General features: G+C 40.2%; 3 protein-coding genes across 3 annotated transcripts; 2 read left to right on the forward strand and 1 right to left on the reverse strand.

The window, feature by feature from the left end:
- Window positions 1–1348: 1348 nt before the first annotated feature.
- cdc5l (CDC5 cell division cycle 5-like (S. pombe)) lies at window positions 1349–10045 on the forward strand. The gene is made up of 19 exons (XM_044373330.1): window positions 1349–1569; window positions 2555–2658; window positions 2922–3083; window positions 3443–3570; window positions 3845–3944; window positions 4297–4423; window positions 4539–4630; window positions 4897–5041; window positions 5363–5554; window positions 5660–5808; window positions 5898–6069; window positions 6215–6379; window positions 6565–6645; window positions 7380–7631; window positions 8043–8150; window positions 8275–8364; window positions 8558–8689; window positions 9321–9401; window positions 9631–10045. The coding sequence occupies exons 1-19, from the start codon at window positions 1525–1527 to the stop codon at window positions 9742–9744; spliced, it is 2439 nt and encodes an 812-aa protein (XP_044229265.1). The 5' UTR covers window positions 1349–1524; the 3' UTR covers window positions 9745–10045.
- A 967-nt stretch (window positions 10046–11012) lies between these two features.
- On the reverse strand, window positions 11013–19511 carry supt3h (SPT3 homolog, SAGA and STAGA complex component). The gene is made up of 12 exons (XM_044373831.1): window positions 19413–19511; window positions 18234–18337; window positions 15401–15485; window positions 14791–14877; window positions 14497–14593; window positions 14254–14405; window positions 14063–14138; window positions 13072–13184; window positions 12874–12978; window positions 12602–12730; window positions 11925–12014; window positions 11013–11313 (listed from the first exon to the last, which is right to left on the reverse strand). Exons 2-12 carry the CDS (start codon window positions 18323–18325, stop codon window positions 11272–11274), a joined length of 1068 nt encoding a protein of 355 aa, XP_044229766.1. The 5' UTR covers window positions 18326–18337; window positions 19413–19511; the 3' UTR covers window positions 11013–11271.
- Window positions 19311–22616, forward strand: runx2a (RUNX family transcription factor 2a). The gene is made up of 6 exons (XM_044373453.1): window positions 19311–19398; window positions 20419–20594; window positions 20769–20928; window positions 21606–21710; window positions 21805–21870; window positions 22052–22616. The coding sequence occupies exons 1-6, from the start codon at window positions 19311–19313 to the stop codon at window positions 22387–22389; spliced, it is 933 nt and encodes a 310-aa protein (XP_044229388.1). The 3' UTR covers window positions 22390–22616.
- Window positions 22617–22683: the final 67 nt, after the last annotated feature.

Raw genomic sequence — 22683 nt, forward strand, 5'->3', positions numbered from 1 at the left:
ATGGAGACACTGTTTCTACTGTACATCACCTCAAACATACAGTATTTTGACATTACTGATCTACTGTGCTTGTATTTATTTACTGACATATACCAATACTGACACCATATATCTGCGTAAAACTAAAAAAGGCCAAAAAGATCAGTCTGGCTGGAGGTGGATGGACCTTGCCTGAAGAGTTTATAGGAGTGACTAGTTTAAGCCAAGGTCACATCATGACTGTACCACTGAAACCACTTTGCCTAATGCAGTGATGAACATAGCAGGCCATGATGTCAGGCAGTAATCCCAAGAGCACAATTGAAATCTGCACTAAATCATTTTTTGATTGAGAACAATCTGAAAATGGACATAAAAGGATCACATTCAGTTAAGCCTTTAAATGTATTTATTCAGTTCATATGCTGTTTAAGGGGCTTTTAGGTTATACAGATGGGGATTTTAGAGGATCCTCTAGTATCTGCTGGTTAACATTTAGCCTCTGCACAGGGAAACTATAGGCAAATAGGCTAAAAGCAGCGCTCAACTGTAAAATCATGGTAAAATAATAGGCCTATGAGATTGCTAGTGGAGTGCCTTTGAGAGGTGACAGCAGGTAGAGGTTTTAATTGAAGTGAAACCCTGCAGTCTCGAAAGCACACAATTGCCCATCCTTAGTCCATATATTCTATGTAAACTGTATTTTTATTACTGCGTAGGTCTAAAGCAAATGTATTAGCAGGTTTATTCTACAACCACCAGACGGTGCTATTGCAACTGATGCTAAATAACTAAATGAGGCTGAATGGCAGTAACCGGCAGCTTGATGAGCATAGTTGTATAAACGGTGTTATAACATGTATAAAATTCCTAGTGCATCGTCAACCAAATAAACAAATAAATTGTGCCTTCAATATAGTTAAAATACTGTTGTGGTTTATTGGAATAGTGTAAACACCAAAATATAAGTCTATTAGTATATTTTTAATAATTTAATTAAATAATTGAAATTCCTCTCTTGTCTGTACATTTAGAGGTGTTTATCTGTATATTTGTGTAAAAAGCCTGAAAACGAATCACACGTTGAATCACGTTGTCTGCAGGTGTTACGTCGAAATCTGTTTCCCATTCAAACAGTCTCCCGCGTACCGTTGGCCTATGTTGTTGGTGTTTAGTTTAGTTATAGTTTTTAGAGTGTTTATAGAATTTTTAGAGATAAAACGGGGTTGAGTTGAAATTAAGTATCACAGAAAACAAACAACTTGTTGGGGGACAGGTACAAATTTGGGCTCAGGTTGAGGTAAGGGGATAGAGAAAGCGATGGAGATACAGATTTCGATGTAACACCAACTGCTGCCTTCTTACCCATAACGCATTGCGGTGGAACGTTGAGTTTCCGGTGTGGTCCACGGTCGTGCTCGTTCTGCGCTGGCTGTGAGGTTTTGTGTAGTGAAGTGTAAATAGTGAACACCAGTTATCTTCATAACTGGCTGTGAATCTGTTATATTTTTTTACTGAAGGAGGAGAGAGAAACAAGCCGCCAAGATGCCGCGAATCATGATAAAAGGAGGCGTTTGGCGCAACACTGAGGTACGTGTTTACATGGCTAGCTGCGTTTGCATGATGCTAACCACCAGTAGTAAACCTATGGGTCTGCGTTAGCATGAAGCTAGCTGCTAACTTAACGAGATTTAGCCCGCTTAAGCAAGTTTGGTTTTGTTGTTGCTGCCAGCTATGTCCAAATAGTTTTACCACCGCTTATGTAAAGCTGTGTACACGAAAACAACAAACAACATAATTAAAGTACAATGTTACGAATTTAATAATTGTTAGATATGTCATTAGCAAACATTGCTGCAGACAGGCTGCAAGACGTCAAAGGACGGATTCACAGTTTTTCAAATCTGTCCTAAAAGAATAGTCAGGTGCCCAAATTAACATTTAAATAGGTTTTTCTTGATGTAATTATTTCTCCTGTTCATACCGACCATTAGAAGATCCCTTCATAAGTGTGTGCTATGGTGTAAGTTACTATGCACAAATGTATTTAAAAGTTTTAACTGAGTCAAGTTCAAATGAGTCAAATCTAGTACATATCTTTCAACGTTAGTCTTTTTAGTGCCGAAGTCTCTCTTTTTCTTACCATACTTCCACCGCATTTTATGCTAAAAAGACTGTAAATGTGGCAGATATCCACTTGATATGACTAAGTTAGACCGCTGAAACCTCATATAAGCTTCAGATAAAATTTGGATTTGGTCCCCATCACTTACATTGAAAGTGCAGTTGAAAACACATCTTTTAATATCCAGTATGAACATGAGGAATGATTACAGCGAGGAAAACCTCCCTCTGTGTTCATATACACACCTGTTTTAAAGCAGACTTGAAAAATTGTGAACCTATCCTTTAAGTTAGAGTAGCAATGGTGTTATCTGATCGTGATCATAGAAGGTATCTCTTTATAGACATCACCGTTTACAACATGAAGTTAGACTTAATTGTACGATAGGTTTGCATAAAATACTTGGTGAGACGATGCTAAGAGTTTATGTCTGTCTGTTTCTTTATCTAGGATGAGATCCTCAAGGCAGCGGTGATGAAATATGGGAAAAACCAGTGGTCCCGTATTGCCTCCCTACTGCACCGCAAGTCTGCTAAACAGTGTAAAGCAAGATGGTGAGTCTGATACTTTGGACACAAATGCGATGGTAACAACAGTAGTTACCCTGCAGTCATTTTCTTATAATATTACCTTCACTCAGGTGAATGCAAGAAGCCCAGAGGACGTAGCTTTTAACAGTAGTAACAATTTTTAGCTTGCAGTTGATGTAATTAACTGACATTCATAAAAGAACAGCTTAAAGAGACAGCTTTCTCAATCATCTGCTGTGTGTTTGTTGAACTATATTGTCTCAAGTTTGCTTTGTGTCTGCCTACAGGTACGAGTGGCTGGATCCCAGCATCAAGAAAACAGAATGGTCCAGAGAAGAGGAGGAGAAGCTGCTTCATTTGGCCAAACTGATGCCGACTCAGTGGAGGACCATCGCTCCCATCATAGGACGCACTGCTGCCCAGTGTCTGGAGCACTATGAATACCTGCTGTACGGTTTAATATGAGCTGACACACATTTGTACCCTACATATGCTTAGCACTTATAATTTTAAGACATTAGTAAATACTGGATACATAACAGCATGATTCATAAACTTACACCTCATGTAGACTTTATTTTACTTATACTTCAATCCCGTCCACAGATGTGCTGCAGCTCAGCACGGGAACTTTCTAAAGAACTGACATCTCACTCACACATAAGCACAATCCCTTAAGAATTTCTAGACACATCATTTATTAGATGCCAAATACAGAAGTATTTAACACAAGCTTGAACTTCATCATTTGATTTACCTGTGCGTGTATTTCTGTGTTCACATGGTTCTTGTTTTTGTTTGTGTTTAGAGACAAAGCAGCGCAAAGAGACAATGAGGAGGAGGTGGGAGAGGACCCCAGGAAGTTAAAACCAGGAGAGATCGACCCTAATCCTGAAACTAAACCTGCCAGACCTGACCCTGTGGACATGGATGAAGGTACGATAATAGACCGTTACTTTTCTTTTTAATGGAAGAGTGCTTTAACAATTTATTTTTTAATTCCATCCAAGCATGCACTTTGCTGTACTTCAGCGTTTAATCAGATTCATTTAGTCTTATTTTCTGTCGATTATATAGTATTTCGATAAATTAAGTTCTCTGTTAAGTTTGTTGCTGTGGGAGATGGTAGCTTCATATTAACAATATTGTTTTGTATGTTTTCTAACTAAATGAATGAGTTTTGTGTTTTTGTTTGTCTCACTATCTGTAGATGAGCTGGAGATGCTGTCAGAGGCCAGGGCTCGACTGGCCAACACCCAGGGCAAGAAAGCCAAGAGGAAGGCCAGAGAGAAACAGCTGGAGGAAGCCAGGTTGAACTAAGTTCATACACACACAAACACACAGGCTTTATTTACAATTACACAGTACTTCGTTACTCATTTTCCATTCATTTGTTGGCTTGTTGTATGAATTTGCAGGTTAGTTAAACAATTAAGTTTTTGGTTGATCCACTGTTTTGATTATTTGGGGATATTCCCTGTTTTTTTTTGTATAATTATTTAGATAGCCATAACATAATTAAGTTAGTTTTTATGTTAATTGGAATATTTTCTCATGCCTGACGTTCTTAGTTGTAGCTCTAGGGATGAGAAAGCCTACAAAGTTGCTGACAAGTACAAAAAAAGGCGGCATAATTGAGTTTTTTCTCACTTTCTGCTGCAGACGGTTGGCTGCTCTGCAGAAGCGCAGAGAGCTGAGAGCAGCAGGAATCGATGTTCAGAAGAAGAGGAAGAAGAAGAGAGGAGTGGACTACAATGCTGAAATCCCATTCGAAAAGAAACCCGCAGCAGTAATTATTATTCATTGTTCTGCTCATTTTAACAGAATCCACAACATCAGCACAGAGTCTTTTAGCTCGACATCATGTTGTAAGTTATTAATTGTTTACTTTTGTTTACTTTAAGGGTTTCTATGACACCAGCATGGAGCAGTATGACGCTCTGGAGCCAAACTTCAAACGACTCAGGCAGCAGCACCTGGATGGAGAACTACGCAAGTCAGTAATATTAAATGTTATATTTACAGTATAAAACACACAAACACTTTATAAATTAGCATTAAATAACACCCTCACTTAAACGCGGTTCCACTTTGTGCACAAACATGATGGTAAAGTTAAATACACACACAGAGTGAGCATGACTAAGCAACAAGAGACGGAAATGCACTTTTCACATCATGAGGATACAGACACTAAATACAATCTGACCTCACAGTTTTCATTCGTAAAACATTTTTGCTTTTCTGTCTGTTTGTCTGTAGCGAACGTGAGGAAAGAGACAGGAAGAAAGATAAACAGAAGATTAAGAAGAAGAAAGAAAGCGATCTGCCGTCTGCCATCCTGCAGACCAGCGGAGTGGCCGAGTTCACCAAGAAACGCTCCAAACTGGTTTTACCCGCACCCCAGGTAACCACCGCACACTGACTGCTGCACATGTACATCTTTAACTTTAATATCTTTAACTTCTATCCTGATAATCATCCTTCCAGCTGGAGTAGCCTTTACTACTCTACTTTAATTATCACTTACATAGGGAGCTTTGCTGTAGTTTGATCCCAGGTCTCATCAGAAATTCCAGTTCTTTGTTGTTTTCCTCCAGTCTCTTTTTTTTTTTTTCACTCTTGTCTTTGTACATTCATGAAAAGGCGGTACACCCCCCCTGTATGTTCCTAGTAATGTTCCCTGCTACCTGTTATTTATTTATATTTAACTAAACTTCTCTTTTAGATCAGTGATGCTGAGCTGGAGGAAGTCGTCAAGCTGGGTGTTGCCAGTGAGGTCGCCCGTCAAGCTGCGGAGGAGAGCGAAAGCGGCAACTCCGCATCCTCCACCCTCCTGTCAGAGTACAGCGTCACCAACACCATGGCAACAGGACTACGTACCCCCCGCACCCCTGCTGTGCAAGACCGGATACTGCAGGTAACGCGGGCACACATGATCGGTATCAGTAAAAAATCCTTTTTATCATAAATAGTTTAAATTCAGATCATTAGATACCAACTGTGCTTCTCTCTGTATTTTCAGGAAGCACAGAACCTGATGGCTCTGACCAACATCGACACTCCGCTGAAGGGAGGACTCAACACCCCGCTTCACGAGAGCGACTTCAGTGGAGTGACACCTCAGCGCCAGCAGATACAAACACCCAACACTGTACTCAGCACCCCGTTCAGGTAACACAGTCACATTTATTCTGATATAACCACGTGCAACAAACTAACCAGTTTTAACTGTAAATAATATTTGTGGTCATCTCTATCAGAACTCCTGGACCAGGTCAAGGGTCAGAGGGCATGACCCCTCAAGCCGGAGGAGTGATGACCCCACGAGGGGCCGGGACCCCAGGTTTGACCCCCGGCCGCACACCGCTGAGAGACAAACTGAATATTAACAGTGAGGAGCAACTGGCTGACCCTGCATTCGCTAAACACATGGTAAACACACACTGTCACTCAATTCCGAATATATGAAATGTAAACATCGATTTAAACACTAAAAATTAAATAAATCAAAAAATAAATTAAGAAAGTAAAATACCTGCAAACTTACCGCTGTCTTTCTCTCCCCCGTCAAACACAGCAAAGGGAAAGCCTGCAGCAGCTGAGACAAGGCCTGATGTCGCTTCCTGTTCCCAAAAACGACTTTGAGATCGTTCTTCCCGAAAACGCAGAGAAAGAACTTGAAGAAACCGAAACAGAGACCGGGTTCATAGAGGATGCGGCCGACATACAGGCACGCAAACAGGTGGGTGTGCTGCATACAAAGACACGCGAGGCTGTAGTGATGTAGAGGATGATCCTCTTGAGTGCAGAACTTCATGTAAAATGCATAAAACCCCAGTTCAGAACGTGTACTCCTGTAGTTCACATAGAGCGTGTGCGTGTGCGTGTGCGTGTGCGTGTGTGTGTGTGTGTGTGTGTGTGTAACAGGCTCAGCGGGATGCCGAGAGAGAGAAGGAGCTGAAGCTGCGACACACTTCTGTTCAAAGGAGTCTCCCCAGACCTACTGAGGTAACACACACTTATAGATGGTTTGATCAAGTTCACGTTCAAGTTATATCATGTTAAGATTTCATCAGTGTATCCAATCAGTCTTGTTCAAATCACAGGCAGCGGAAACCTGCGTTTGCATTTTTCAGTGATAAACTCAAGTTCCTAAAAGCTGTTAAAAATTAGCTGCCACAGCCTCGAGGACATTTTTCAGCAGCTGTGCTTTTTGTGCGTGCGCGGAGCCCACAGCGTCAGGACTCGTATATTCAGGCACGCCTGCAGTGGAATAAACTTAAAACTACCATAGAATTGTTCCAGATAGTTTTATTCATTTTACCAGGAGCTTTTGACAGCAGAAGGGCTCTGGAGGTCTCTGGTGGGCCGTGTTCCTGTTCGCTCACCGCTAGCTCCAGTCAGCTGCTTGAAGTGGAGAAAACGCGCATGGTTTTCATTCGTCTTGATTGTTATGAACACTGTGAAATTTAAGCAGCGGCGTTTAAAGCCTATCGGGGAAACATTTCAGCTCCAGCATAACACGACACAGCTGTCGAGCCTTCGCATGCAGTCTTGGTAGCTGTTAAGTATAATGAATAAACTAAATAAAACCTAAATAAATAAACTTGCATTAAAAAGGTTTAGCAAAAGCAGAAATTCTAAGTCTTGGCATTTAAGACACAGTTTGTTTATTTGTTTTTTTTAAAGCTTTTGTTTGTATCAGCATGATGAGATCAGTTTGTTCCTGCTCGTGTCTCCAGGTAAACGAGTCCGTCCTGCGTCCGGGCTCCATGGAGCCCCTCTCCGACCTCCAGCTGGCAGAGGAGCTGATCAAACAGGAAATGATCACCATGCTACACCATGACTGCCTGCACCACCCATCAGCTAACGCAGGCAGCCAACTGCAGCGCGGCAAGGCCAGAGGCCCCGCCTCCACGTCGAATAACGCCTCACACATAGCGTACCTGGAAACGCACGCCTACAAGCCCGTCAGCACAGAGGAGATGGAGCAGGTAACACACACTGATGTTTTACTGCAACTAAGGATTATCTTCATTATCGATTATTTTCTTGATGAATTGCTTTGTCTGTAAAATGTTACGATTTAGTTAAAAGTTTGTTTTCCCAGAGTCAAAGAGACGTCTTTTAAATGTCTTGTTTTGACCATCTAACCGTCCAAACCCCAAATATTCAGTTTACTATCACATATGATAAAGAAAAGCATTAAATTATCACATTTTTCGGCATATTTGCTGAAAAAATGACTTGATTGATATCAACTGACTAATTTACCAATCATTGCAGCTCTAGTTTGATCATAACAACGTGTAAGGTGAACTGAACAGCGAGTATGACTGACATTGATCAGTATCTAATAACAGTGTAACCTGTGTGACATGTGAATGAACAATGTGAATGAACAGGCTAAGCTGATACTGGCAGCAGAAATGGAGGTGGTGAAGTCAGGAATGGGCCACGGTGATCTCAGCATGGAGGCCTACAGCCAGGTGTGGGAGGAATGCTACGGACAGGTGAGCATCAGTCTGTCGAGTACCAGCAGATAAACCACTTTTAGCTACGTTTCTCCTCACATGAAAACTACCTTTTTGTCAATAAATGTTATTTCATCTGCTCTGCCTCTCTCTCTTCCTACAGGTGCTCTATCTGCCCAGTCAGAACAGATACACCAGAGCTAACCTGGCATCAAAGAAAGACCGAATCGAAAGCCTGGAGAAGAAACTAGATGTGAGGAAAACACACAGACACATGAAGGCTGATAACAGACACAGATTTGTCCTTTTTGAAACAGCTCCATCTGTTAAAACTTTGCATCCGGAGACAAAATGTGTCAGAAATCCAGACTAAGATGTTTATAAAACGAAAAACTGCGTGCTCTGAGGTCACTGAGGTCGTGTGTATGTGTCTCTCTACTTCTCAGGTGAACCGTGGTCACATGACAGCAGAGGCTCGGAAAGCAGCTAAACTGGAGAAGAAACTCAAAATCCTGCTCGGAGGGTTTCAGTCCAGAGCGCTGGGGCTACTGAAGCAGCACGGTGAACTCTGGGAACAGGTACTGAAGTCTTTATCAGGACTTCCTGTAGAATTATTTGTTCAACAGCCGTTGACATGTTATTTACTGCACATTGTAGCTTAAGGTGGCCTTAATCAATATAACAATATATGAAATTTAATTAGTAATGTCAGAGGTGCAGCTCATAGTGATGAATTATCTGCAGGCTGTATGAGATGCTTATCCATAGTCAGCATATTACCTGCAGTATATTTGGGTTGGCACGCTCCCAATTTGGAGAAGCAGGCAGGAGTACCGGAGCAGCAGCAAAACATATTTTAGCCACCTAAAAAAAAAATCAGTATCAGTTTAAGTGGTCACTATATTCATTTTCCTTCAGCATTACATTTTCTCAACTGTAGAACTTCCTTATTCCTACGTGTGCCACACACTTTATTATGCCACAGATCAGCTGTTCGGGTTAGAAAGTGCTGCTGCAGAACTTTCTTTTACCCATGTAAAATTAGTAGATATTGACCGAATATGGAGTGAACTGATAATCGGTCTTTGACAAGGTTGTAAACAGTTTGTCTGCAGGCTGTGCTTAATAGTCATATCTGAGACACTGTAATGAAATATTGTACCGTGAAGATGAAGATGATGATGGTGTTATACTTGCTGTGTCCACTAGGTGGAGCAGGCAGCCACAGAGCTTCAGACCTTCACTCAGCTGAAGAAACAAGAAGATACTGCAATTCCCCGGAGACAAGCGGTAATATTTTTAAGATATATTCACATTATAAATGTGTATTTAAGTGATTGTTTGCTCCTGTCGAACATCCAGAACTCTGATAATATAAAAAAAACTGATGGTATGGAGAAAGGGCTAATTATCTCTATTAGATTTAGCTGTTATATTTTGGTCATGGATGGTTAAGAACGATGATAGAAACTAATATGAATGATCACTGATTTTTTTTTTTTTTTTTTTTTTTTTTTAGGCTTTGCGGGAGGACGTGGAGAGGCAGATGGAGAGAGAGAGAGAACTTCAGCAGAGATATGGAGAGCTGCTCATGGAGCGGGAGGCATTAATTAATAGTGCTCAGAAATACTGAGCGACACACAATCTAATCACACGTTCATGCTACACACACACACACACACACACCATGGAGACGTTGATATCAAGCTCACAGCCATTCTGAGAAACAAATACAGAGAAACACGAGTTTCCTCTTTTCCGCCCTCTAAGTCGTCGAATCAAAACTTTGTCGTTTTCTGATTATTGCGGCAATTCCAGAAACAAGCCCCGCCTTCATGTTGCTGTGATGTCACACGCTGAGTTTTGAGCATGCTCAGTATTCCCTTGTGTTTTCTGTAATAGTGACCATTAAAGTTTTTTTTTTCAACAACAACTTTGCAGTAAGTATCTTGTCTGGAGGTGTTTTTGGTTTGTGTAGCAGTAAAGTTTTAAGGGTCAGAAAAGTCATTTTCATCCAGACATGCAGATAGTTTCACATTTGAAACATCACATCTAAACAAAGTGATGAATTGTATTTCATTTGATGGTTAGAGCATTGAAAAGAACTACATTTGAGAACCCAAAACATCAAGCGTGTTGTAAAGGAAATCCCTAGAAGTTATTTTGATGTAAAACTGTTGAAACTATCTGCATGGCTTCATACTGCCTCTGTGCTGGCGACAGATTGACCATACATCTGTCCCATTCTTGTGAACGTGTTATCTCAGGAATTGAGAGAATTTGGACTTGAGAATGAACTTGTTAGATTTTGGTGGTTAAAAGGTCAAGATCACTGTGACCTCACAAAACACGTTTGGCCATAATTCAAGAATTCATACGCTATTTATAACAAAGTTTCACACAATGTCTAATAGGATAAAATGGTGAAGTGATGACATTTTATATCCAAAAGGTCAACTTCACTGTGACATTATGATGCCACAGTGAAGTTATTATTCCACGTCATAACTGAGGAACAGAAGGGAAGATTGTGACTGTATTTCACATTTGGTCAGATAATGAACTGGTGACACTAATCTTCCCACCTTGAAACTAGTTATTGTTTAGATCTTTTGTGTTGCCGGATTGAAGATGTCTGTGTGAAGCTTCCACGTTTTAGTATTTGTAGCAACATCCGTAGCTGAAGCATCGTCTACTGTCATGGCAACAACTTTCAGAATCAGCTATATTGGCCAAACCTAAACACATTCAAGGAAAATAAACTTAATACCTTTTATTAAATTCCTTCGCAAGATCGCGAGGTAGATTCTTTGTGTGACTGTAGCTGGATTTTCCCTGCCGTGTAAGAACTCAAAATTTACATTATTTAGTTTTGAAGAAATATTGTGATTTTTCTGGATTCTCTGCACTGAAAGAGTTATAATCTGATAGGTCATACTGTTGGCAAGGAAAATTTATTTATAAAGCAACTTTCTGGATCAGTCGTCACAAAGTGCTTCACAACAGAAGACAATATAAAAATAAATAAACTACAGATACAAAGCTAGTTGAAAAAAACAGGACAGGCTTACTGAAAGTTATTAAAATGACTGGACAAAAAAAAAACAAAAAAAACAATTGTGTGTACAGGTAGGTGTAAGAAAAGGTGTGTGTTGCATCCTCAGCAGGCGAGGAAGGCCATCCCACTCCTCCAGTATGAACTCTGACAGAAAGAAAAAGGGATTCAATGTATCAGTCATGTTCCACTGTAAGTTAAATTAGGTGTGTTTTAAAGGACAAGTCCAGATTTTTTTAAGTGTCCTAATGCAGGAGTTACTAGCCATGTTGTACACAGAGAGTTACTGGTGCTCTAATCATCTATCCTGTCCATACTAACACTGAACTACACTATAAAAGATGAGGGATAAAATCCACAGTCCACATTCTGTGCAGAAAAGCATTTCATGGTTTAGCCGAAGCTCATATGAGACTTCAGCAAATTTAGCATCTTTCAAAGTTAATCTTTCCAGTACAAAATCTTTGGCTTCCTTGCTGAACCATCACATGCAGGTTTGTCGCCAGTATGGAACAGTAGAAATAAACCGACACACAGGATGAAGACTTGATTTGACAAACACAGACTGATGAAGCCTCATATTAGCTTCAGGATGCATCTTTGGACAGAATGAGGACTGAAGAGATCAATTCACAGCCAGTATGGAGAGGAGGAATAATTACAGCGACAATAATACTCAATGTACATATGATGTGTTGTATTAAGACAGACCTGAAAACACCCAAACCCAAGCTGTGTGTGTGTGTGTTTGTACATACTGTGTGTCTGTAGTTGTATCTTCTAATAGCCTCTCTGATGTGACAGGGCTGGATGGCTCCACTGGGAGGTTCCACTGTAGCCGGACAGCTCTGAAACACATGACACGGTTTTAATACGACACCATTCAGGACACACTGAGGTCACGTCCTCGGTTTCTGGGAATGACCCTCTACTATTACATCTATTACACATATTTTGAGGTTACAAACTGACTACTGTGGCAGAAGCATCTATTGTTTTTATCATATAACAGAACTTAGTGTCTCCTGACATCCAAGTCAGTATATTGATATGCCAGTGTGACATCAATCAAACCTAAGAACAACCAATTAAAGCTGATTTAGTCATTTAACAGAGCTGTTTTGATAATTGATTAATTGTTTCAGTCATTTTTCAAGCATAAATGCAAAACATTTGATGGTTCCAGCTTCTAAAATGTCTTTCCTCGCCATATATGACAGTAAATTAAATATTTGAACAAATTAGATTGTTAGTCAGACAAAACAAGCAGACTGAAGATACCTGTGGCCTCTGAGAAATTGTAAATGCAATATTTTTTTGTACAATTTTTAACATTTCATAGACTAAACGATTAATAGAGAAAATAACTCCTACAAATAAATAGCCCTACAACCAATATTTGACAAATAGAACTGCAGCAGGCGCACACACACACCTTCTTGCGTTTCCTCTGTCTTGCTCGGCCGTCCAGACTGCCGTTACCTTGTTGGAGGGGCTTAGCGGAGTGGGAGGAGCCTGGAGTGGAGGGAGGAGTAGCCTCAGGTGAGTCTGGATCCTTCTTTACCTGGTAAAGAAGAAAAAAAAGAGTACAGATGTGATGTACTAACATAAAACATAACTGTGGGCTCCAAAGCCCTGGTTTAAGTGACTGAAAAAAACAGCATTTAAGAGAATTACGTGTGTGTGTATGTGTGTGTGTGTGTGTACCTCGGTGTTTGTGCTGTAATGGATGTAGCTGGCAGAGATCACATGACTGATAGGATTGGTCTTCGCGGCCATTTCCTGCTTCACCAACAGAGACAAGTCTACAATCTGGAGACAGAGAATGACAGGAGATGGTTTTAATGACACAAATGTTTTAAAGTAGAGAGGAGACAGTCACAGGATCATTAGTTAACACGTTACCTGGGCAACCGTCTCATAGGCCAAGTAGGACAGTATCTCCATGGCGATGCTGTTGGGTTTCAGCTCCAGGCTGCTGCAGTCCAACCAGTCTCGAAACTTGGACGCTTTCTTAGCTGGACTCACATTTACACACAAAAACAAACAAAACAAGACACATAAAAGCAAGAAATTAAATGAGCTCTGTGTCATTTAAAATGCTAAAACTACACAACTGATCCCCAACATGTTGAAACATTTTCAATGAAATTAATCTCCATTCAATTGAGGAGGAATACTAACTTTGAAACTACACAAGTCAAAACCATTGAGTCCTTGTTTTATCAGTTCTATTAAGATTTTTTTTGTAATTTGCAGGACCACATGTTTTGGTGTCTGTATTAGTTTTTTCCTCTGTCATTATCCTTTATTAGAAAGAGATGAAATCACTTGTTTAAAGCTCCTAGGGCTGTAGTCTCCTGGTCGATTAGTTGGTCGATATGCTCTTGTCCAACTAAATTCTCATTGGTCGAATAATCTCCGTGTTATTTTCATAAGGAGAAAAGTGCTACATCAGAAGCTTTCCAGGATTAATCCATTATTTCCTGCGGTAGGAGGGACAGACTAACAAATTACCTGTGAAAAAGGGGGTGTATTCAAAACACCCCCGCTGTTTTCACAACTTTGAACTCGCCCAAACTAATGGGGACCGTTAGGTCTAACTGTATTCAACGGTTACTGAATGTTTCTACTGTAATAATATCAACGAACCCCCGCCAGGCCAAAAAATATTTTTTAATGCCAAAAATAACGCTAAATATCGTTTGCGTAACTCCGTTTAGGAATAGGACAGTAGCTGTGATGTCACAAATCCACAGAGAAACTTTCCCTCCTTCAATAGATGAATGTGAAAACTAATTTCTAGTGTCCAACTCTGCACAGTGAAGCTAAAACATCCAGGTGAAGTAACAAGTGAAACACATTTTTGAGCGAAGGGGGACTTTAAAAATCTTACCGAAGCTCAGCTGTCGACTCTCACTGAACTCGGAGTACTGAGCCTGGTCCATAGCTCGAGTCTGACGCTCTAAACGCTGAGGATACAGAGACACACGACACATACATAGTTAATAAAATAATAATAATCACTGTCTTCAATAAAAACCGACCGTGTGCGATCACTGTGAAGACATCATGATGACCTCTGACCTCCATCCGCTCCTGTTTGACGGGGTCTACTTCCTGTCGATCGGCCAATGACAGGAGCTCGCCCGTCTGATCCAACCACACCAGGAAATCCTGGGCCAGTCGTTGCCTCCGCTGGTTACCGCCGGCAACACCACCAGCAGCACCTGCACCACCTGAGAAAATGTCCAGTAGATCAATATGTAAACACAGAAAACGTCAGGTAGCAACAGACTCATATGTGTGTATGTGTGAGTTTGTACACACTCGTGTCCTGTTGCATGTCGTCATCCTCGAGAGTTTTGAGTAGTTTGGATTTATAGTCTCTAAACTGGAGGTATTTTAATAACCGTGCCACCTTCCTCTGGTCGAGAGACAGAAGACAGACAGACGGAGAGAAAGAGAGCCAGAGACAGAAAGGAGAGGAAATCAATAAAAGTCATTCATGTCAATAACTACAAAATATTATTTCTAAGTTAGAGTTTATCAGCAGCAAGAGCGATTTTTCCGTTAAATTGTGTCTTAAGCATATTTTCAGGAGCTTTTTGTGTGTTTAGTCACCTTGTCTCTCCTCATCAGGAACAAGATGTCCTCTACTGAGATGACCCTCGACCCGCGGAGAGACGCCCCCTCGCAGGCCTGATGCAGCTAATAAATAAACCCAGTTAGCATCACAGCGTTAGTTACACAAATGTTCAGAAAGAGGAACATCTGGCCGTTAGAACCGCATCAGATGTAATAAGACATCTATGGTTTACAGGCAGCTGCTGTTCTCCTGAAGTCACAGTAACAATGTTAACAAACAACCTGTTCTCATTCATATATAGTCATATATAGAAAAGTATAAAGAAATCCTGTTATAAATGTGGATTTTAGTCTTTCAATTGATACCACATGGACATCTGTATAGATAGTAAAGTTTTTAATCAGTGTTGCATCATGCAAATAAAAGGTATTTGGCATAAAATGAATCTCAAAAATCTGTCAGACACTTTCAAAGGATGAGTTCAGATTGTAAGAGGAGTTTGACATAAAGGAAAATGACAAATCATTCTGTAGTAAAATCTGATTAAAACGTTATATTTACAGTTGATTATGGCCTTAATAAATATTTCCCTCGGACTTTACTCATTGTTTTTTCTACTATTATGTCAAGACAAGTGTAGGTTACCATGGTAATGAGCTGCGTGTGCACAATGTCCTCCACCAGAGCTGCTGTCTCGTGCAGTGGCCTGCGAGCATCTCCCAGAGCGAACCTGACACACACACACACACACACAGTCATGTTTCCATCACTACAGAGGATATTACATTGACTTGCATTCATTTCCTGGAGACGTATCCGAACCTTAACATCACCCTAAACTTAACTTCACCTTAAAATTCATGATTTACGATAAGGGGACTTGCTTTTTGTCCCCACAACATGAGGAATACCTGACTGACACACACACACACACACACACACACACACACACAGTACTGCAGAGCCGAGCTGTGTTTCCAGTGAATCCTCTGAGAGACGCAGTCAGTCTGCAGGTGTTAATGAGCTGCTAATCGTTACAAAGTTGTTGCTCATTAAGAACCTTCAAAGCTCTTTGTTTGGATTTATTTGTGCAGCATCGCAGGTGCTAAACGCTCACTGATGTGGTGATTTTGCACCACAGCTCCAAGAGATCACCTGCTAATCAAATAGTGCTGTGTCATGTTTTTACTTGGATGTTCATGTTAATGCTCACTTCTCACTGCTCATCCATTTATTTCAGTCAAACTGCTGCCAGATTATAAAACTGCATCAATAATCAATATAACAAACATCAAGCATTAAGGTCCTTAAATAAAAGCAATGTAGACATTTATTTATATGTAAATATACATATGGGTTATTTAATTACCTATACAATAGAAATAACCAAGTTGCACTTAATAAACTGGGAGAATGAAGTGTGGTGTGGAGATTCTTGAAGAATAAAGAGTGCAACTTCTGCCTGATTTGAATATATAGTATAGAAAAAGTAGAACTGATATTGATATCTGTACTTCTGAGACTAAAGTATTGTATCACCACAAGTATCGAAAATAGAGCTACAACAATTAAGCGATTAATTGATAAGTCAAGCGACAGAAAATTAAGCGGCAACTATTTTGATATTCAAATAATCAGTTTAGTCATTTATTAAGCAGAAATGCCAGATATTTGCTGAGTATTTAAAGCTTTTCTGTGTCACGTGATGAACTGAATTTCTTTGGATTTTTGACTGTTGGACAAAACAAGATGTCACCGTGGGATTTTATGACATTTTATAGATAAAACGAGTAATCGATTAAGTTATTCTATCTGCCTAAAACTAAGCACCTCAAGACAGGAGAACATGCACATTCAAATTAGAAATAACATTAAAAATTGAAGTCAAGGCTGCATCCTCACAGTCACCTCACATCTTAAAACGTCAATTTTTGTTGCTGTCCAAATAAATACAGTTCTTACAAATGTATACGTACATGTCTTTCTCCGTCTATCTCATTCTTTTTTTCTATCTTTCGCTCTCTCCTGCCCTTACACACACACACACACACACACACACAGGTGAGGTCCAGGGGGCCTCACACACGGTTTGACCACAGTTTGGTCAAACCTCAATTTGCATCCAGAGAAGCCACTTCCATGATGACAGACTCACCTGAACCCACATCCTGAAGCTCATTCCTTCACTCATTCCTTCTCTGTCTCTCTTCCTATTGTCTCTCTCCATACATTCACCACAACACCCCCCCAACCCCCCTCCTATCCACCCGCCCCTGCCCCCCCCCCCCCACCCATGTGCTGTGATTGGCTGGCTGCAGCTGTCAGTCACAGAGGTGAGTGGTTTGGGGTTGTGGGAAGGTTGGCCTCAGGTTCGGAGGTTGGCTTCAGGCTGAGCGTTGGTTTAGGTTTTGGGGTTTAGTTGGGTTTCAACCTCTCTGACCACCAACAACACATCTCGAGAGCAAACACACAACGCAAGGTGAGTACCCCAAAAACAAACACACACACACACACACACCTGTGGCAGGCCACGCATGCGTGTGGTTTCTTTAGAAAAACTAACAGAAAGGTTGAATTCGTGAGATAAAAACACTTCCATGTTCCATTTGCACTTTGCAAAAATGTCTTGTATTAAGATTATCTGTAAACTACATACCAACATATTTAACTCAAACTGAAATATTTTAAGTTATTTAAAAAAAAAGGAAAAGCTGCATTTATTTAAAACATTAACTAAAAGTAAGAAGTTATACCAACATCTTTTATCTTCTTCTACCTTTTTTCTTTCATTTTAGATTTTGATTTTCAGTTCATTTACAATTTCACAATCTCTCAGCAAATTCATTTTCTTATTTCAGGAAATTAAGTTTTTTTGGTCTTTCCTCTTCTTCTTCTTCTTCTTCAGACTCCATGTTAATCACCTTTATTGTCCACTGACCATCACACTGCCTGCTGCTAAACTGTTTCATATTTCAGGAATGTTAGTGAACATTTGTTTGCACAGCTGTAGCTCTTCTATCAGTTAGTTATTTGTCATTTTTAGTGACCTTTAGTCTACTGCTGATACCTTATATGTGCACTGATTAGGAATGATGTTATTGTAAGATTTCTTCAACATACTTGTGAACTAGTTCTATTTCACTGAGCATAACAATATTTCCCTTTTATTATATGGTTTGTAACATAATTTGTAGTGTTGTGGACTGTTTCTACATCATCTGTGTTTCCTGTATTTCCTTGAGGCTGTTTGTTTTTTGCATCATGAGCCAAAACACTTCCCAGTGTAATTATTGTGGCTCTGTTACTGGTTTAACAGGCTGCCATGGCTTCCAACAGTCTGTTCAGCAGCACCAGCCCGATGCTGTACTGGGGTGAGTCTATTCTCATTTGTCAATTTCACAGAGAAAGCAGGTGTGTGTGTGTGTGTGTGTGTGTGTGTGTGTGTGTGTGTGTGTGTGTGTGTGTGTGTGTGTCTTACATCATGCTCTGTAGCTCGGGGATGAAGCTGGTCCTGGAAGCAGGACGGTCTTTAGAACTGGAGGCGGTGGAGCCAGCCATGGGACTGCTCATAACCTCACCTACCTTAAGACATAAAACACAACAATGAAATAAAGCTGCATTAAACCAGAAATTGAAATGAACTGAAGAAGCCTTTTAACTTACCATCACACCACATGTACATATTCTGTGTCTAATCTTCTATCTAAAAAATATTTTGCATGTCTAGACTCATTTTTGTACACATAAACAGAAATGTATGATTAATGGGAGAGGAAAGAAGAGAAAAACAAAGTTCTGATACACAAATCTGTTTTCAGTTTTGGGATTTTTTTCTGTAATCTTTGATTTTTGCTGAAATGTTGGATAATTTGAACATTTATTGAAATGAAAGCATGTGAGAAGTTTAGAGGGAAAAAATCACTGTTTGGTGGAGCTGTTAACAACTCATAGACATGTGAAATGTGACCCCAACTACACACTGCTTTTTGTAAGACATCAGAAGCCAAAAAGGTTGGAAACCACTGGTTTCATCTTTAACAGTGTGTTGTATTTTAAAAGCTTGTTATATTATCCATTGTGTCAAATCTTCATCTGAAAAGTAACTAAAGCTGTCAAATAAATGTAGTGGAGTAGAAAGCACAATATTTCCCTCTGAAATGTAACTTAGTGGAGTGGAAGTATAAGGTAGCATCACATTGAAATACTAGAAATACTACAAAGTTGTACTTGAGTAAATGTACTTAGTTACTTTCCACCACTGTTATAAACGTGCTGATAACACTTTGGATATTTTTTGGGATAATTTAACCAAAACAAAACTATTCCGCTCTGCATAATAGAGCCTAAAATAGTAAGATAGCAGAATAGATTTGAGGCGAATCAACACACACACACACGCGCACGCGCACGCGCATGCACACACACACACACACACACACACACACACGGGACAGGTGGTATGACCGCAGTAACTTCCCCTCCGGCAGTGAAATCTGAATGATAATACAGCGCAGTTCCCTCCTATTCAAACACTGCGGTGAATAAAACACAATGCATGAAACAAAAAGGCGGACAGGAGGAGGAGGAGGAGGAGGAGGAAGAGGAGGAGAACCACAGAAAACCAGAGACTGAGCTCAAAATAAGTATAAATACTCACCAGACTCGTTCAGGAAAACGCTGCCGCTGCTGCTGCTGCTGTTGTTGATACTTTTTCGTTTGGTTCGCTCTTCGGCGCGATTTGATGACGTTTATCGATCTCGGCAGCGCCACGGAACGCTGGTAGTTGTAGTTTTCTGCCGATTGGTATCAAAAACGTCCTCTCACTCTTGATTAATAATATATTTATCGCTGTATTTTTGCACAAATATCGAGTGGAAGAGGGATGAAGGCAGAAAACATCCAGTAACTAAGTGATATGTTAAATACACCAGGTTTAGCAGCTATAATTGTATCAATATCCAAATCAATACTATATTAATTCAACATTTAAACTAGCTTGATACGATTGTTAATGACCAGTAACACAAATAACAATCAGGGTTTCAGCCCGAGGTATTAATCTATGTGATTTGTTACTTTATATCTTTTGTAAATCTCAGGTCATAATTTCTACTAAATTACATAATTTTATAATCCAGTCTATCAACTTTTGAACTTGTGAGTTTTATCACACTTATTCTACATTTCTCTGTAGACAAGGCATGAATGTATTTTAAGAAGTTCTTATGATACATCCATGGACTGTGTAGTTTCCCTACACAACAAAATCAGATTTGCTCAGTATTGGATCCTACAGGAAAATACTTATATATTATAGAAATGCTCTCTCTTATGCAAAAGAAAGTTTGATATTTATCTGGATTAAATGTTAGTATGAAAGGTTTTAAATCATGCCACCCAAAACCCTTTGGAAATGTGAGCAGACTAGCTGTCTCTTCTTCTGCTGTTTTATGTTTCTTTATTGGTAGATTACAGTCATTTAGCCTATCTGACAATCATTTAAAGTGTAAATGTGAACTTGGATGTATTTTGTATTTATTTCTTAGTATTATAACTCTTTAAACAGTGTTTACCACATTAATTTAGATTTCAGCAAAAATATATATATTAAAGATGGATAAGGCACAAAAAAAACAATATCTCTGTCAATTGTTCCCTCTCAGATTCTGTAGTGAAGCGTCGGCCACCACCATCGCCCACTAACCGCCAACTGGACAACCTCCACCAGCGCAGCACAGCGCCACCCAGAGGCCTGGTGCAGACCGACAGCCCGAACTTCCTCTGCAGTAGCCTGCCGCATCACTGGAGGTGTAACAAGACCCTGCCCAGAACCTTCACTGTGAGCAATCATCTATCCATCTAATCAATACTTGCTTTAATTAAATTTAAAGATCATTTAAAAAGTCTGAGATACTTTTTTCCTCCAGTTTTTGCCTTCAAGGCTGACTACACAAACCCTACCCCCCTTTTCACAAAGTTAAAGGACCAGTCCTAACCTTTCTCCGTCCTCCAGGTGGTTTCCCTGGGCAACAACGTGCCAGACGGCGTGGTTGTCACATTGATGGCTGGCAACGACAACAACAGCAGCGCCGAGCTACGCAACGCCACAGCGACCATGAAGCAAGGATACGCCCACTTTAATGACCTCCGCTTCATAGGTCGCAGCGGGAGAGGTAGAGAGACTGAAGCGATGTTTGATTCACATAAACATCAGCGAACAGAGGCCTGTATTTGGATGTTATGAGAAAAGAGACACCATATTGGAGGTTCAACATCAAAAGGTCTTCACCAAATAGAGTTAAAAACCATACAGGATAACTGACAAGCGCTAGGGATACAATATCAACAGACATTAAAATACATAAATACATGAAAATATAAATTATGATTAAATTAAATTAAATGGGAGAAGGGATAGATTTTTGTGAAATTCAAAGTAAACTATGCATTCAGGATCCTGATTGCTGTTTTATCTTAAATTTAGAGTAATCTACATGGCCAGATTAAGCTATTAGGGAACCCAAGAGCAAAACTTTGCTGTTGGGCCCCTGTGGACCCCAACTACTCACCTCCCACCCTCTGCATTGTGTACTGGATGAATCGTGTCACCTCCAAGTTCCCATTAAGATCACACAAGACCAACCAGTACTCTCACCTGGTCCCATGTTTACTGTGTGTCAGTTTGTTTGTGGTAATTTGACATCTTTATTTACATATATGCAACTTATGAGCACAATATAAACAGAAATAATAAGGGCCCCTCCAACTATCTGTATCAAACTGTATGCTAAATCTCTTTAAATTGTTTTAATTCTCCTGTAAATGTGTCTTTTTGTGTTATTTTTTCCAGGAAAGACTTTCACTCTTTCAATCAACGTACTGACCTCGCCCCCTCAGATCGCCACACTACGCAACGCCATCAAGGTCACTGTGGACGGACCTCGGCTGCCGAGACGTTAGTACACAACAGAAAAAGTCGTATGTTTTGTTTTTTTTCTCCCCTGAGCTTTCAGTCATTCTTACTTTCTTCATTTCCTCCTGTCTCTCAGGACAGAGGCAGAAGGAGGTGAAAACGGGAGCTTTCAGATCATCCTGCAGCAGCACAGCATCATCAGGTATGAGAGGAGAGGCACTTCAATCCATATTTTTTTTTATTTTAAAGCTGTAGGATTTGAAAAATTTTGGTAGTAAATTTACTTTTAGAACTATGGAAAAATGGGGGAAAAAATTAATAAAACTGTCTTAATAAAAAAAAAAAACATTTAAATCAACTTAAAAGTCTTTATTTCTCTCCAGATTGTAGATCCTTTTCCTCCTCTCTCTGGACCAATGAGCCATCCTTCTTGGGTCAGGTGACCTCTCTGACTTTCACTCCAAGTCCCAGAATGCACCACGTACCTCCTGCCCTCTCCTACTCCACCCAGCCTCCGCCATACAGCTCCTACCTGTCTGCTCCGCCTCCTCCTCCAGTCAGCCACAGTGGTCCGTTCCAGCCGGGCAGCTTCTATTACGGACCGAACCAATCAGTCCAAACCGCGGGGGAGGACCGAAATGTTGCCGCTGCGCTAACCAATTATATTGAAGGGGCGTGTCTTTCTAGCAGAGGGGAGGAGCCTGTCTGGAGGCCTTATTGATCACTGCCCAATAGCTGCGTCCCAATTCAGGGGCCGCATCCTTCGAAGGACGCGGTCTACAAAGGCATGCCCTTCGTGTGACACATTCAATTTCCAAATGCAGCCTTCGAAGGATGCGGCCTCTGAATTGGGACACAGATAATGTTTTGTTTTCTTTATCAGTCTGTTTTTAAATCCTGAAAAATCTTCAAACTTTTGTTCTTTTTTGACATTTTTCAGTTATCTGTGTACACTGCACTGATAAAGTTGTTCTTATTTATTGCATTATTATAATTTATTTATCTATCTATTTAT

The sequence above is a fragment of the Thunnus albacares genome, chromosome 14, assembly GCF_914725855.1.
Source record: "Thunnus albacares chromosome 14, fThuAlb1.1, whole genome shotgun sequence".
NCBI lineage: Eukaryota > Metazoa > Chordata > Actinopteri > Scombriformes > Scombridae > Thunnus > Thunnus albacares.